We start from the raw sequence: 16,954 nt of genomic DNA on the forward strand, positions 1-16,954 counted from the left end.
GCTGTTTCATGAAGTGTTTTTTCAGACTAGTGGAAAGAAAACACCCAAAAGACACTGGTTAGAGTTTCCGTTATAGCACTTGATCATTTTTTGTCAATAGATTTCAGTTACAATACATATTTTTGAAGGCCGTTTTCTCAAAATGAGTTTTTTCTCTTACACTGAGCCATAAATCTCCACTTCAGTAGCACTTACACACACCAGACTTTACATTTTTAATTCTGACTATATCCTGAAGAATTTAATATATAATAAGCTTGATTGATTTTATAAAACATTTTATTCCCCAAAAAACTGTAAAAAAAATAATTTTCTGCCTGTTCTAAGTTTTTTCTGAATTATGGAGTGATAAAATGAGATTCCCAAAATCCCCTCAGTAAAAATATTTGTCTCTAATATGTCAAAAAATAAAATTAAACAAGAATTTTGAAACGGACTTCATACAGTGTTTAGATTTTAGTATCAGAAATGTATGCAAATTAGCACATATTTCATTAAATAATGGCTCATAATGCCTAACATTTTAGAAAACTTGTAATACAAAAAATGTTTGCAATTATCAATGTAATCAATCAGCTGGGTAAGTAAGGTGATAACTATAAGTTAATTTTATTACCCTATTAACCTGCAGTGTCACCTTAAGTTTGTATCTATAAATCCTAAATCCTATATAAACTACCTCATATTATTTAGCATTTATTTTAATGTGTGAATTGCATATATGCTTCAGTTTCAATTCTTCAATCATTGCATCATGATGCCTTCACAAGAAGATTAAATACACACATTAAATGAGAAATAAACACTAATAAATCACACCTGAGCATTGAATGCATGTCTGACGCCAGTAGCTCCACCTTCTCACAACACATACTGTACCAGGAAGTCTAATAATGGTTCACTTTCATGCCACACTGAGTGTTTTCTCAAATTTCAGTATTTTTAAGAAATGTACTTCTCTAAGGACTCTAAGGATTCGTATTATATTTTTCTTTATTTGCAATCAAAATTCAGAAAGTGAAAGTACAGTTACAGCTCTTTCTAAACAGCCAAGATGGATTCACAATCTGTGGATGAACTTTCCTGTCCTGTGTGCTTTGATATCTTCAAGACTCCTGTTCTTCTGTCCTGTAGTCACAGCGTCTGTAAAGCGTGTCTTCAGCAGTTCTGGAAAACCAAAAACACTCAGGAGTGTCCCGTCTGCAGGAGGAGATCCTCAAAAGAGGAACCACCGTATAATCTTGCTTTAAAAAACCTGTGCGAGTTGTTTCTGAGAGACAGAAGACAGGAGGAGGTGTGCAGCTCACACAATGAGAAACTCAAACTCTTCTGTCTGACAGACAAAGAGCCAGTGTGCTTAGTGTGCAGAGACTCACAGAAACACACTCATCACACATTTCAGCCCATTGATGAAGTTGTTCCACCTTATAAGGTATGACTACATTTTCTTCTTGATATATAAGCTGTAAAATACAATAGTTTACCTTATTTAGATATAGTTAGTTATCTTTACTTACCCAGCTAACAATTTTTGGTTCCCAGAACGATCTGGGAACATTAGGTTTTGGTTCCCAGAACCAATTGAACCTATTGGTTAGCCAGGAAAGTTTTCTTAACATTCTGGGAATGTTCCCGGAATGTTCCCCTAATCAAAAGGAACGTTCCGGGAACGTTTCCGCAACATTCTGAGAACGTTCCCAGAACATTTTTCTAACGTAAATATAGCATTCCCTTTAGATTAACAGGAGAAAGCGCATGCTGGAGAAGTGCGTACAGATCAGAGAAGAGCAGTAAAGAAATAAATCCAATGTTTATAATATGATTTTCAGACTACGCTTAACCTTGGCTTATTTTAGCTATAAAATTGGAATTATAAGTATATTGAGTTCACCACTTTGACGACTACGCTTTATTAAAAGCTCATTTTAAACATGAAATTCTGCAAAAATAGTTTGTTTATGATAAAAAAAGAAAACATTTCAACATTAAAATAATCAGAAAAGCAAGTTATTAATCAGTTAAACAAGTTTTAATTAGTTTACATGGTTATGACTACTAAAAATAACCTCCAGGGAACATTCTTTTTAGGTCATAAAAATAAAACCTAAAATAAGCTGCAGGGAACATTCTGGGAAGATTCTTTTTATAAAATTAAACCAAAAAATAACCGTTCCCTGCAGGTTAATAAAAAGAGAACCTACAGGAAACATTCCTAGAACGTTCTCATTTGTTTTTTTTAATTTATTAAGTTGACTTGAGAAACCTTACTTACTGATATTCTATTTAAACTTCTTCTTATTCTTCTTCTGAGACTAAAATATAAACTCTAACTCCTCCTAGAGCTTTAACTCTACAAACTCCAAACTCAGCCAGTTGTTGTATCTTTTCTAACTGATCAGACTTATAGTTTAGTTTACCTTATTTAGATATAGTTAGCTATCTTTACTTACCCAGCTAACAATTTTTGGTTGACAGAACGTTCTGGGAACATTGGGTTTTGGTTCCCAGAACCAATTGAATCTATTGGTTAGCCAGGAAAGTTTTCTTAAAGTAAATAGAACATTCCCTTTAGGTTAGGGGAACGTTCCAGGAACATTCCCACAACATTAGGAGAATGTTCCTGGAATGTTCCCCTAACCTAAAGTTCTACTACCACTTTAACCTTGGCTTATTTTAGCTATAAAATTAGAATTATATTATAAGTATATTGCGTCCACCACTTTGGCACTACACTTTATTAAAAGCTTATTTCGAACATGAAATTCTGCAAAAATAGTTTGTTTATGATAAAAAAAAAAAACATTTCAACATTAAAATAATCAGAAAAGCAAAGTTTTAAAGTTTTAATTAGTTTACATTGTTGTGACTACTAAAAATAAGCTAATAAAATAAAATTAAACCAAAAAATAACCGTTCCCTGCAGGTTGATAAAAAGAGAACCTACAGGGAACGTTCCTAGAACGTTCTCATTTGGTTCCCAAAAAAATAACCAACTTGGAACCATATGGGAACGTTAGGGGAACGTTCTGTGTTCGTTGGGTAGTTGCTACACTTACTAGGTTTTATTAAGTTACAGCTACTTTAAAGGCAAGTAAAACGATTTACTTACTGTTTTGAGTAACACTTATTTAAAATATTCAAGTAGCCACAAAGGAATCAACAACATTAATAAAGCAGTGAGAGGCAGCAGTGTACTACTTGTCATGATATGGGCTGTGGGGTTTCCCTCAGCCACCTGAGGTCGCTGTTCCCCTTGCACTGCACTTCCCTGATTGTTCACTTCTGTCTTGTCATTAGCACTGATTACACTCACACCTGCTCACAATTATCTGGACTATAAGAACTCTCATTTCCCACTAATCATCCTGGCTGCATTGTCTCTGTATGTCTTTATGTTCTGTCTTGTTACTCTGTGTTCCTGAAGACTCTGGCTCTAGATCGTGTTCCTGTTCTGTTTATTGTGCCGTGTTTGGCCTTTTGTTTGTTTATTTTGTTATTATCATTAAAAAATACTTACCTGCATTTGGACCCAGACCTCGTCCTTATTCACCGTGACACTACTATGTTGGTCATGTGCAAAATAACAACAGAAGATGAAGAAAAGAAACGTTATCTTTCTTTCACTAGTTTTCCAAAGTCATCTTGACTTTTGAACTTTCCAAACAACTGAAATATCTGAGAGAACTTCACATAAGCTGACTTCATAAATTTATGTCGATTTAAAAAAAATAAAAAAGAAACTAAGTAAACATTTGTCAGTACAACATACTATTCCTATTTCACTTTACTTACTTTTTTAGTGCAATCGGTTTCCTCACTTTTTCTAAGTAAAGTCAACGTATTAAGTTGACTTGAGAAAGCTAACTTACTGAAATGCTATTTAAACTTCTTATTCTTCTGAGAATAAAAAATCAACTCTAACTCCTTCTAGAGCTTTAACTCTACAAACTCCAAACTCAGGCCAGATCTTCAGACTGATCTGACTTCTGTTGCTGTATCTTTTCTGACTGATCGGACTTACGGTTTTCCTAGAAATGACGATTAAAACTGGGAAAAATCCCATAGACTTACATTGACTAATGTTCAAATGATCAACACTATTCAAACTCCAACTGACAAAACTCCCACAATCCCTTGAGACTCAAACAAACTGACCTTCTGTTTTATTTCTAATACATTTAAACTCATTCAAACTAGCTGCTAATTATGTTAACAACATGCTAGTAACTTATTAATCATGCTAACATCATGCTAGTAACAGGCTACTCATGCTAGAAACATGCTAGTAACATGTTATTAATGTTAGACACATGCTAGCAACTTGCTAACCATGCTAGAAACATGCTAGCAACTTGGTAATCATGCTAGAAACATAATAGCAACTTGTTAACCATGCTAGAAACATGCTAGCAACTTGCTAATCATGCTAGAAACATGATAGCAACTTGCTAATCATGCTAGAAACATGCTAGCAACTTGGTAATCATGCTAGAAACATGCTAGCAACTTGGTAATCATGCTAGAATCATGCTAGCAACTTGCTAATCATGCTAGAAACATACTAACAACTTGCTAACCGTGCTAGAAACATACTAGCAACTTGCCAATCATGCTAGAAACATGCTAGCAACTTGGTAATCATGCTAGAATCATGCTAGAAACATACTAGCAACTTGCTAATCATGTTAGAAACATACTAGCAACTTGCTAATCATGCTAGAAACATGCTAGCAACTTGGTAATCATGCTAGAAACATGCTAGCAACTTGGTAATCATGCTAGAATCATGCTAGCAACTTGTTAATCATGTTTGCAACATGTTAGCAACTTGGTAATCATGCTAGAATCATGCTAGCAACTTGGTAATCATGCTAGAATCATGCTAGCAACTTGGTAATCATGCTAGAATCATACTAGCAACTTGTTAATCATGCTAACAACATGTTAGCAACTTGCTAATCATGCTAGAAACATGCTGGCAACTTGTTAATCATTCTAGAAACATGCTAGTAACATGCTACTCATGTTAGAAGCATGATAGTAACATGTTAATCATGTTAGACACATGCTAGCAACTTACTAATCATGCTAGAAACATGTTACTAACTTGCTAATCATACTAGAAACATACTAGCAACTTGTTAATCCTGCTAGAAACATGCTAGTAACTTGCTAATCATGCTAGAATCATGCTAGCAACTTGTTAATCATGTTTGCAACATTTTAGCAACTTGTTAATCATGCTAACAACATGTTAGCAACTTGCTAATCATGCTAGAAACATGCTAGCAACTTGTTAATCATTCTAGAAACATGCTAGTAACATGCTACTCATGTTAGAAGCATGATAGTAACATGTTAATCGTGTTAGACACATGCTAGCAACTTGCTAATCATGCTAGAAACAAACTAGTAACTTGTTAATCATGCTAGAAACATGCTAGTAACTTGCTAATCATGCTAGATTCATGCTAGCAACTTGTTAATCATGTTTGCAACATTTTAACAACTTGGTAATCATGCTAGAATCATGCTAGCAACTTGGTAATCATGCTAGAAACATGCTAGCAACTTGTTAATCATTCTAGAAACATGCTAGTAACATGCTACTCATGTTAGAAGCATGATAGTAACATGTTAATCGTGTTAGACACATGCTAGCAACTTGCTAATCATGCTAGAAACAAACTAGTAACTTGTTAATCATGCTAGAAACATGCTAGTAACTTGCTAATCATGCTAGATTCATGCTAGCAACTTGTTAATCATGTTTGCAACATTTTAACAACTTGGTAATCATGCTAGAATCATGCTAGCAACATGTTAATCATGTTAGACACATGCTAGCAACTTGCTACTATTTCAAACTTCAAACTATTTCAGACTGAAAACCCTCAAAGTTTTAAAACTTGGACATTTTTTTTTTTACTTTTCAAACTTTTTCTTTAACTTTCTGGTCCAGCTTTCTCAAGCCAACTTCAAAGTTTGTCTTGACAAACTTTTTTATCTAGTTACATTTTATGACAATAAATAATATTTAGTTCTGGTTTCCAGCACCATTGCTCTCACTGAGTAACACTGTTAGAACTTGCCTTCATCACATCTTCTGTATTATCCATCTGTTAAACTGTAGGAGGAACTTAAAACATCACTCAAGTCCTTACGAGAGAAACTAAAATACAGAGAAGAGATTAAAGGAGAGTACAATAAAACTGTTCAACACATGAAGGTAAAGATCCTGAACTTTTATTTGTTACGTTTTCATTAGTATATTATATGCAAGATCATTCAAGTACATTACAAGTGCGCATTTAATGCAATGAAGCACACTTCTCTTATGGAAATGTGTCGATTGAACTGAATGTAGTGTGATGTGATTTCAGACTCAAGTGGAGCACACAGAGCTTCAGATTAAACAGGAGTTTAAGAAGCTTCATCAGTTTCTCAGTGACGAAGAACAAGCTACGATCACTGCACTGAGAAACGAAGAGGAGAAGAAGAACCAGATGATGAAGGAGAAGCTGGAAAAGATAAACAGACACATCTCAGCTCTTTCAAACACAATCAAAGACATTGAGGACAGAATGAAAGCCAACGACGTCTCCTTTCTAAAGGTGAAAATCCAACTCTGTATGAGAGACTCAATCATTCATACACTTACTGACACTTATGAAGATAATAATGTGTTTTCCACACTCTATTTTCCAGAACTTTAATGTCACAAAGGAAAGGTAAGTGAGCTGCTCCTGTATTTCTTCTCTACACTGAATGAAAAACAAAAAACACCATGCTCTGTTTCTGAAGAATGGTTTGGAGGACCTTTAGGAAACTTCTCAAGGAGTCTTAAATATCTCAAGGAACTTTAGTATATATTTCAAGTGCCTCAATGCTTTTATTATTTAGATTGTTTTGTTTTGTTTCCAGGCAAAATATCTAAAAATTAGGGGTGGGCGGATCAATCCTAATATCAATAGTATCGATACTAACGTTGGTATTGGTATCGGATCGATACTAGCCTGCTGAGATGGATACTTAAAGTATTTTTTTTCTAATCTAAGCAAGATTTCACATCTCATATGCAAACATTGCTGCTGCTCCCCTGCTATGCTGTTTTGTTGTCATGCCATCATGTGACTTCAAGCGTAAGCGGACACTTTAGCTAAAGCAAGATATGGAGCGGTACAAAATTGCAACACCACCAACTTATCCACATTATTTTTCAATGCAAAGTAAGCTTTTTTTCTGTGAATGTACGAGATGTTTGCTTCATTAGGCATGGTAGGGAAATAATGAGAAAAACAACACTGCAATAAACGGATAGAACTGTTTGTGCTATCCACCCTGTGTGTTTATAAATAAGACAATACATTAAAATAATTTCATAAATAATCTTATGAAACATGTTTCCAATATCAAGCAGCAAAACATCTGTTTTGTACAGCTAAAGTTTGTTGAAAGCAAATGACACTGGAAGCCAGGCCTTTTTATACAGTATCACTGGCTTTAACCATTAAGCCACATTAAACGTTTTCTTTATAAATGGTTTTCTATCAGAGGAAAACACTTAACATGCATGCACTTTGCGTTCATATCTGTCAGTATTTTGTCCTGTCCTGTTCTGTTTTCCTAGTGTTTTTCCCCCTCTGTTTCTAGTCCATATGGTTTAGTCCTTGTCTCCCCCTTTTGGTTTGTTCTTAGTTGGTTCATTTCCCCCTCGTCATCTCCTTATCTTGTTTGTTACCACGCCCTATGTTCTGTGTATTTAAGTCTGTGTCTGATCACTCCCAGCTGTCCGTCGTTGATGTTACTGATGTTACATGTTCTCCTTCTTGCTCCCGGTTTTTGTTTGTTTGTTATCATTTTCAGTGTTTTGTTTAAATAAACTTTAGTTAATCATTTACTCCGGTTCTCCTCCTCCATCTCCACTCCTCTACCCCGCCTGATTGTGACAATATCCTGGGCTGCTTGCCTGCACATAATTTGCATCATAAGTATACGAGTTTGGCCTTTTAATATTACTTTCTTAATGCATTAAGCCACATTAAGTTTTTGTTTACAACTCAATGGGAGGTAAATGCTTAACATAAAACAATATGCATTGCTTTCATATTCTGGAGTCCTCTGCTTGCAAACTCCTTTTAGAAAGGCAAAGAATATCCACATAGTTTTAAGGTGAATGTAATATTACATTTAGACATTAAGCAGACACTTTTATCCAAAGCAACTTACAGAAGAGGACCTGGAAGCAATCAGAATCAACAAAAGAGCAATAACATGCAACATAAGTCTCATTTAGCCTAAGGCAGTACACATAGCAAAGTAAAAAAAAAAAAAAAATATATATATATATATATATATATATATATATATATATATAAATAGAAGCAAGCGCAAGCAAGCAGGTTTTTTTTTTTTTTTTTAGAAAACAAGCAGTAAGTACATGAATAGAGTATAAGACTAAACAATTTTTTTTTATAAAGAATATAATTAGAATAGAGGGTGCTATATGGTCAAATAAATACAATATAATGTAATATTTTAGTCATATCAACATTAGTTTTTGTTAATACACAAAGTGTAATTGGTCATTTAAATGTATGTTTTTAAAAGGAAAACGTATCAGTGATATTGGCCCTGTGTTTACTTCGTATCGGATCGATACCAAAATTTGCAGTATCGCCCACCCCTAATAAAAATTCTTAAATCAACAGGAATCAAGAAGGATTTTCTAGACAAGTAAAAGTTAGACAAAAAGACTAAAAAAAAAAATCTTATTTCAAACAGAAAACCAGATTTTTTTTTTTTGCTTACCCCATTGGCAGATTATTTAGCTTGTTTCAAGCAAAAACGCACTTAATTTTGACTAGTTTTTTTTTCTGAAAACAAGACTATATTTTTTACTCATCTAGGAAATCCTTCTTGATTTAAGAATTTTTAGATATTTTGGCTGGAAACAAGACAAAAAATCTGAGTAAGAAAAGCATGGGACCAGGGCTGAAAGTAACACTTTTAGTTTGAGCATCAGAAATTCAGTGGTTGTTTGTGCTAGATCTCTCAACTTTGATATATGATAGCCACATTTGTCTACTACAAATAAAATAAAACTCACTTGGACATGTACTGCATAATCACAGATAATGTGAGTTAATGTCAAATACAAGGAGTTGTGTTGTTACTACTCTACTACTGGGGTGAGGGCTGGGGATTAGATGTAACAGTGTGAAGTAATTTGCTGAAATAAGACCCACACTCCAATTTATGCAAAAACTTGATTGAAGAACAAAGAATAATCTTTTTTTTTTTTTTTTTTTTTTTAAATAAAGTGAACTATTTAAAGTGGCATTTACATTTAGACATTTAGCAGACCATTTTATCCAAAGAGGACAATGGAAGCAATCGAAATCAACAAAAGAGCAATAACATGCAGGTGCTATGACAAGTCTCATTTAGTCTAACACACTACACGTATCTTCTTCTCTATAATAATTAAGTCATTTTGGGAAATGAGGATGAACACTATAGTTTCTATAGTTTTTCGGACTATAGTTTCTTACACCCCTGTGTTATTCCAGAGCCGGGATCACTCAGCCCGATCCAGAGAAGTGCTGCGGAGCTCTGATTGATGTGCCGCATTACTTGGGCAATCTGCCATTCAGAGTCTGGAAGAAGATGCAAGACATTGTCCAAAACAGTAAGTCACTAAAGATCTGTGCAGTAAATAGTGGATTTCCCGCAAAAAAAAAAAAAAAAAAAAAAATAGAACAAAACTATTATTTGAGGGTTTGTAGTAAGTGAGGATCAAACTAGTTCTGATAACGTCTCAACACAGTTCTGAGAATCCTTACTCACTGAAATCTATTTAAACTAACAGTTATTATTGTTCTTCTGAGACTAAGATTTCTGACTGCTGCTCCTCCTCGAGCTTTAACTCTACAAACTCCAAACTCAGGCCAGATCTTCAGACTGATCTGACTTCTGTTGCTGTATCTTTTCTGACTGATCGGACTTACGGTTTTCCTAAAAATGACGATTAAAACTGGGAAAAATCCCATAGACTTACATTGACTAATGTTCAAATGATCAACACTATTCAAACTCCAACTGACAAAACTCCCATAATCCCTTGAGACTCAAACAAACTGACCTTCTATCAACTAGATTTAGAATACAATTAAACTCATTTAAACTCATCTAATATTTCATATCTATCTATCTATCTATCTATCTATCTATCTATCTATCTATCTATCTATCTATCTATCTATCTATCTATCTATCTATCTATCTATTGTTGGAAGTTGCCGGTATTGTAAAAATACCCACTCCCCCCAGCTCGTTTATTCGCCCTTTAAATAAAACAGTTCGAGTCCGCGTCAAAGTTTAAAGCCAATTTAATAGTAAAATCAAAGAGTGCTGAGCTCAGGATTCTGGAACAGCCAATATTATATTCTTATATACTATATTCTTGATTCTGCAGGCCCCTCCTTCTGACATCTTTCAGCTTTCTCCTCCAATCAGAGCCTGTTATCACCAACCGCTCCTGCACAGAAAAGAAAATACAGCCCCCACCCCATTCTTCTTAGAGTAACCAAAGGTCCAAAAGCGACCTTCAAAAAAGCTACTGTTGCAGGGCTTCTTTTCTCCTACGTGCCTGTAACCAGAGGTTTCTAAGAAATGACATGAATGTAGAGAGTTCACAACTACACACACACATATTACTAAACAGATTCTGTTACACAGTGTCTTCTTTGTCTTTTTCATAAACACAGAACATTCTGTCTTCTCATAAGCACAGAACATCCAAAATACAAATTTAAAAGCATTTAGAAAAAGTATTTTCTACACTATCTATCTATCTATCTATCTATCTATCTATCTATCTATCTATCTATCTATCTATCTATCTATCTATCTATCTATCTATCTATCTATCTATCCAAGCCTAGCAACTACAATCATGTTAGTGGCATGCTAATCAGTCTAGAAACATGTTAACAACATGCTGATCATGTTAGAAACATGCTAATAACTTGCTAATCATGCTCACAACAGGCTACTAATGCTAACATCATGCTAGCAACATTCTAATCATGCTAGCAGCAGGCTAATCATGTTGGAAACATCCTAACGACATGCTAACCATGATAGAAACATGCTAACAACATGCTAATCAAGTAAGTAACTTGCTAATCATGCTAGTAACTTGTTAATCATCCAGGTAATGCTAACATCATGGTAGCAGCATTCTAATCATGCTAGTTACACGCTAGTAGCATGCTAATCATGTTAGAAACATACTAGAAACATCTATCTAACCAAGCCTAGCAACTACAGTCATGTTAGTGGCATGCTAATCAGGCTAGAAACATGTTAACAAAATACTAATCATGCTAGAAACATGTTAGTAATTTGCTAATCATGCTAACAACAGGTACTAATGCTAACATCATGCTAGCGACATTCTAATCATGCTAGCAGCAGGCTAATCATGTTAGAAACATGCTAACAACATGTTAATCATGCTAGAAACATGCTAACAACATACTAATTAGGTTAGAAACATGTTAACAACATGCTAATCAAGTTAGTACTTGCTAACCATGCTAGTAAATAGTTAATCATGCTAGTAATGCTAACATAATGCTAGCAGCATTCTAATCATGCTAGTTACACTCTAGTAACATGCTAATCATGGTAGAAACATGCTAGAAACATCTATCTAACCAAGCCTAGCAACTACAGTCATGTTAGTGGCATGCTAATCAGGCTAGAAACATGCTAATAACTTGCTAATTAGGTTAGAAACATGTCAACAACATCCTAACAACATGCTAATCAAGTTAAAAATATGCTAACGACATGTTAATCATGTTAGAAACATGCTAATCATGTTAACAACAGGCTACTAATGCTAACACTATGCTAGCAACATTCTAATCATGTTAGAAAATGTTAGAAACATGCTAACAACATGCTATCTATAAACTTATCCATCATCTGATGACTGTATTGCGTTCAAAACATTAAAGCGTTATTCTTTAAAACTACGTTATACTGACCAATCTTTTTCAGACTGAAAATCATAACATTTTTACAGTTTCTAAAACTTTTAAACTTTTTCACACTTCTTGGTCAGGCTTTTTCAAGCCAGTATCTAGTTTCATTATTAGTATTGTGTATTTTTTACTCTTCAAAGTCGTGCTAACATCTGAATAAGAGCAGTTGCTGCTTGTTTCCTCTCATCAGCTCCAGTGGTTCTGGACCCGAACACTGCAAGTCCACAACTCCTGCTGTCTGCTGATCTGACCAGACTGACCTACAACAAGAGCAGACAACCGCTGCCTGATAATCCAGAGAGATTCGATTTCTATCGCTGTGTGTTGGGTTCAGAGGGCTTTAGATCAGGAGCACACTGCTGGGACGTGGAGGTTGGAAACAATTCAGCTTGGACTGTGGGAATAATCGCAGCGTCGTATCAGAGAAAAGGAGATCTTTTTTTCAAAGCTGGTGTCTGGTATGTTCAGTACACTGGGAAAGAGTACATTTCACAGTCACCTGAGCAACACGCAGCTCGCTTTCCTGTTAGAGAAAAGCTTCGGCTTATAAGAGTTCAGCTGGACTTGGACAACGGAAACATGTCGTTCTCTGACCCTGTTACTAACACACAACTACGCACATTCAAGACCACCTTTAAAGAGACACTCTTTCCATTCTTTCAAAGCATTTGTGAAATCTCCCCACTGAGGATCGTACCACTTAAAGTCAAAATCAGCTCTATCTGAACCTGCTTCTAGAGAATGGTATTCAAGTGAACTTTAATTTAAATTACATTTAAATTCTCACCTCATCAGATCAAAAGGATTCTGTTGTAAAATTCTAATTATTCTAAAATTCTAAATTCTAAAACTTGTTACTTTTTTTCTAGTGTAGCCTACTGTTATTTAATTCAGTGACATTCTTAAAAAAATAACAAAACACTACAATACTGTTGCCATTCTGGTTGAATATGTGCACATAAGGGGTAAACAGTAGTTATTTTACAAATAAATAAATAATGGATGAATAATGTTAGTACTGTGGTTAGTGTACTTTCTAGTTTGTTTATGTGTGACTCTGGACCATTTTTTTTTTTTTTTGTAATTGAAATGTCTGAAATTTAATAAATAAGCTTTCCATTGATGCATTGGTTTGTTAGGATAGGACAATATTTGATAGAGATACAACTATTTGAAAATCTAGAATCTGAGGGTGCAACAAAGTCTAAATATTGAGAAAATCACCTTTAAAGTTCTTAACAATGCATATTACTAATCAAAAATTAAGTTTTGGTAGGAAATTTACTAAATATCTTCATGGAACATGATCTTAATATCCTAATGATTTTTGGCATAAAAGAAAATTGATAATTGTGACCTATACAATGTATTTTTGGCTATTGCTACAAATATACCTGTGCTACTTATAGGAGTAGTTCACTTTCAGAACAAAAATTTACAGATAATGTACTCACCCCTTTGTTATCCAAGATGTTCATGTCTTTCTTTCTTCAGTCGTAAGGAAATTATGTTTTTTGAGCAAAACATTTCAGGATTTCTCTCCATATAATGGACTTCTATGGTGCCCCAAAGTTTAAACTTCCAAAATGCAGCTTCAAAGGGCTTTAAACGATCACAGTTGAGGAAGAACGTCTTATCTAGCAAACTGATCGGTTATTTAACAAAAAAAAATACAATTTATATACTCAAATGCTCATCTTGTCTTAAAAAGATTAAAAAAAGATTAAAAAGTGCATTTTGGAAGTTCAAACTCGGAGCACCATAGAAGTCCACTATATGGAGAAAAATCCTGAAATGTTAGCCTCAAAAAACATAATTTCCTTACGACTGAAGAAAGAAAGACACGCACATCTTGGATGACAAGGGGGTGAGTACATTATCTGTACATTTGTGTTTTGAAAGTGAACTACTCCTTTAAGACTGGTTTTGTGCTCCAGGGGCACATATTTTTGTTTAAATGGACATATCTGAAGAGATGTAGTATTTAAAGCCTTGTCTGAAATAAAGGTTTTTACTTACATTTATGCATTTGGTAGCCATTTGTATCCAAGACAACTTACATAGCATTTAAAGTTGTAAATGCATTTTATGCTTCCATGCATTCTCTGGGAAACCCATGAGTTTACTATTGCAGGAAGCATGCATGTGAACACTACATAAATGATTTCATTTCATTCTAGAATAAGTATTCACTTAAGAACAAGTTAATTGTGTGTAAGTGGTGAAAACGTTGGTGTGGCTTTCTTAGCTGTAAATCATTCATGTTCATGATTCAGAGCTGAAATGCTGAAAGGGCCTCATCGTCGTCGCGGAGTCACCATCTAAAGAGTCTTCTCACTTTGTCTTAGAAGCCCAGTGGTGCCTCGCTAAACTTTGAAACTCTTGCAAACCTCTTTAATGTCTTGTAAACCACTAGGGTCCTGGGTTTCACATGGGGACTTCTGCATTATGCTTTATGCATTATGACATATTACACTCAAAAATGCTTTTCTTAGATGCTTTTCTTGTTTCCAGCCAAAATATCTGAAAATTCTTAAAGGGGTCATCAGATGCCCATTTTCCACAAGCTCATATGATTCTTTAGGGTCTTAATGAAAAGTCTCAAATATACTTTGGTTAAAAATGCTCAGTAGTAGTGTAAAAAAAACCTTTTACCTTGTTAAAATCAGCTCTGCAAAATATCAGCTCATTTTATTGCGTGGTCCCTTTAAATGCAAATGAGCTCTGCTCGCCCCGCCCCTCTCTGCTGAGGGATTATGAGCTGTAATGTTTACTTTAGCTGCATTTAGCCGCGTTTACACAAACTGCCAACACACATTAATGTTCAAACAACATGGAAAAGTTAGTTTTGCATCCGATGACCCCTTTAAATCAAGAAGCATTTTCTAGACGAGTAAAAATTATTTTCTTGTTTTCAGAAAAAACAAGTCAAAATTAAGTGTTTTTGCTTGAAACAAGCTAAATAATCTGCCAATGGGGTAAGCAAAATAAATAAATAAATAAATAAATAAATAAAAAACTTATTTCAAACACAAAACAAGATTATTTTTCTTACCCCACTGGCATTATTTTGCTTGTTTTACACACACACAAAAAATATTATTCATTGAATTTACAATTTTTTTAAGGTAAGTGGTTGCAATCAATTTATTTTAGCTACATTTAAATAAACAAAATTAGTTGACTAACTTTCAGTTTTATTTGTAGTGCAATGCCTCTTCACACTGCAAAAAATGCTTTTCTTACTTAAGATTTTTTGCTGGTAACGACAAAAACTCTATGTCAAAAATGTATGTCTACATTTTTGTCAGCTGTTTCTCAGAAGGAGAATGTCCAAATGAAATATATATTTTTTCCTCCGAAAGTACAGAAAGTTTTCTGTCTGAATTAAGATTTTTTGTGCTTACCCCACTGGCAGATTATTTTGCTTGTTCTAAGCAAAAACTCACTTAATTTTGACTTGTTTTTTTTTTTTCTAAAAACAAGAAAATATTTTTTACTCATCTAGAAAACCTTTTTGATTTGTTTTTATTGACAACTAGAAGATAATTTTTATATATTTTGACTGGAATGAAGACAAAAAAACCTCAAGCTTTTGCAAACTAATGCAAGCTTTTTTGCGGTGTACCAACCTTTTGACTCTCCCTGCTACAGTCTTCGAGTTATGAGTCATTATTTTTGTATATGTCACTCAGAAAAACAACACCTTCAGGGAAGCAAAAATGCCCTTAGGTCTTAAAGGGTTAATGTATAAAAACACCGTGTCTGCGCTTCAGTACAGTGTGCCTTTAAGGAAACTCGTCACTCTTTTCACAATGACGGAGATGATGTCCCAGCATGCATTACGGCGCTTCAATAGTAACCCACGGCGGGTATTTCCATGCGACTGTATGTGTGTTCAAAATATATAATTTCTTTGCATGCTCCGCTTTAAGTTTTTGCGTGTTTTTCGGACTTATATGTTAAATATCCACGGTTTTTGTTCTTGTTTGAAAACCAGAGCCACTGAATGAATGAAGAAGCAATAATGAAAGTGATAATCCCGCTAACAGTTAGTGTGCCGCTCGCGCTGCGTCAACTCTGTGAAGTGGAGCGCGTGCTGCTGTAGTCTGATACACTGCTCCTCAGATATAGCTGTCACATTGTGTTCAGGGCTTTGAGGGATGAGGCGGGAGCTTGATATTCTGCATGAAGCTACTGGAGAAGCCGGCATTCACTATCTAACCTCGCAAATTATTTCATAAGCATAAATTGAAGTATTCTAGTGATTATATTGAGTCTGTGATGATGGTGAACGCTCGTTTGCTCGTTATTCTGACCGCTGCGTTCATCTGCTGTTGGACACGCGCGGCCAAACTCAATATACCTAAAGTTTTATTACCTCTTGCAAGAAGCACAAAGATTAATTTTACACTGGAAGCAACTGACGGATGTTATCGATGGTAAGTGCATTGAAAAAAACATAATAGGTAAGATTATTGCAATGCAAATAATGTAGGAACACATTTTCCTGGTTAATAAAATGTGACATCAAACATGTTGGTGTCCTTGACAGGTCAAATGAGAGGAAATTAGCACAAGCTACAGTAGTGAAAGGAACGTGGCGGATACCTTATGAATTTTTTAGAGGAGAAACAATAAAGCTGTTGCTTCTGTAAAGATGAATGCAGTGCAGGAGCACATGGTGCTGTTGTGTTTGATCTGCTGTAGCACCTCAGATCTAGGCTTACTTTGTACAATACCAGTCTAATGTTTTTAAAAAGTATTTTCTGCTCACCAAGTCTGCATTTATCAGATCTAAAACACAGCAAAGATTTTGAAATATTTTTACTTTTTAAAATAATTTTCAAATGTAAATTATTCCTGTGAGTTCAAACCTGAATTTTTAGCATCATTAT

The 16,954-nt window shown here is 34.7% G+C and overlaps 1 protein-coding gene across 1 annotated transcript; it reads left to right on the forward strand.

Moving 5' to 3' along the window:
* Nucleotides 1-996: 996 nt before the first annotated feature.
* LOC141291657 (E3 ubiquitin-protein ligase TRIM35-like) lies at nucleotides 997-12,946 on the forward strand. The gene is made up of 6 exons (XM_073823813.1): nucleotides 997-1,432; nucleotides 6,134-6,229; nucleotides 6,384-6,614; nucleotides 6,709-6,731; nucleotides 9,573-9,691; nucleotides 12,247-12,946. Exons 1-6 carry the CDS (start codon nucleotides 1,055-1,057, stop codon nucleotides 12,780-12,782), a joined length of 1,383 nt encoding a protein of 460 aa, XP_073679914.1. The 5' UTR covers nucleotides 997-1,054; the 3' UTR covers nucleotides 12,783-12,946.
* The last annotated feature ends 4,008 nt before the right edge of the window (nucleotides 12,947-16,954 follow it).

Source organism: Garra rufa, chromosome 18 (genome assembly GCF_049309525.1).
Source record: "Garra rufa chromosome 18, GarRuf1.0, whole genome shotgun sequence".
NCBI classification, from domain to species: Eukaryota; Metazoa; Chordata; class Actinopteri; order Cypriniformes; family Cyprinidae; genus Garra; species Garra rufa.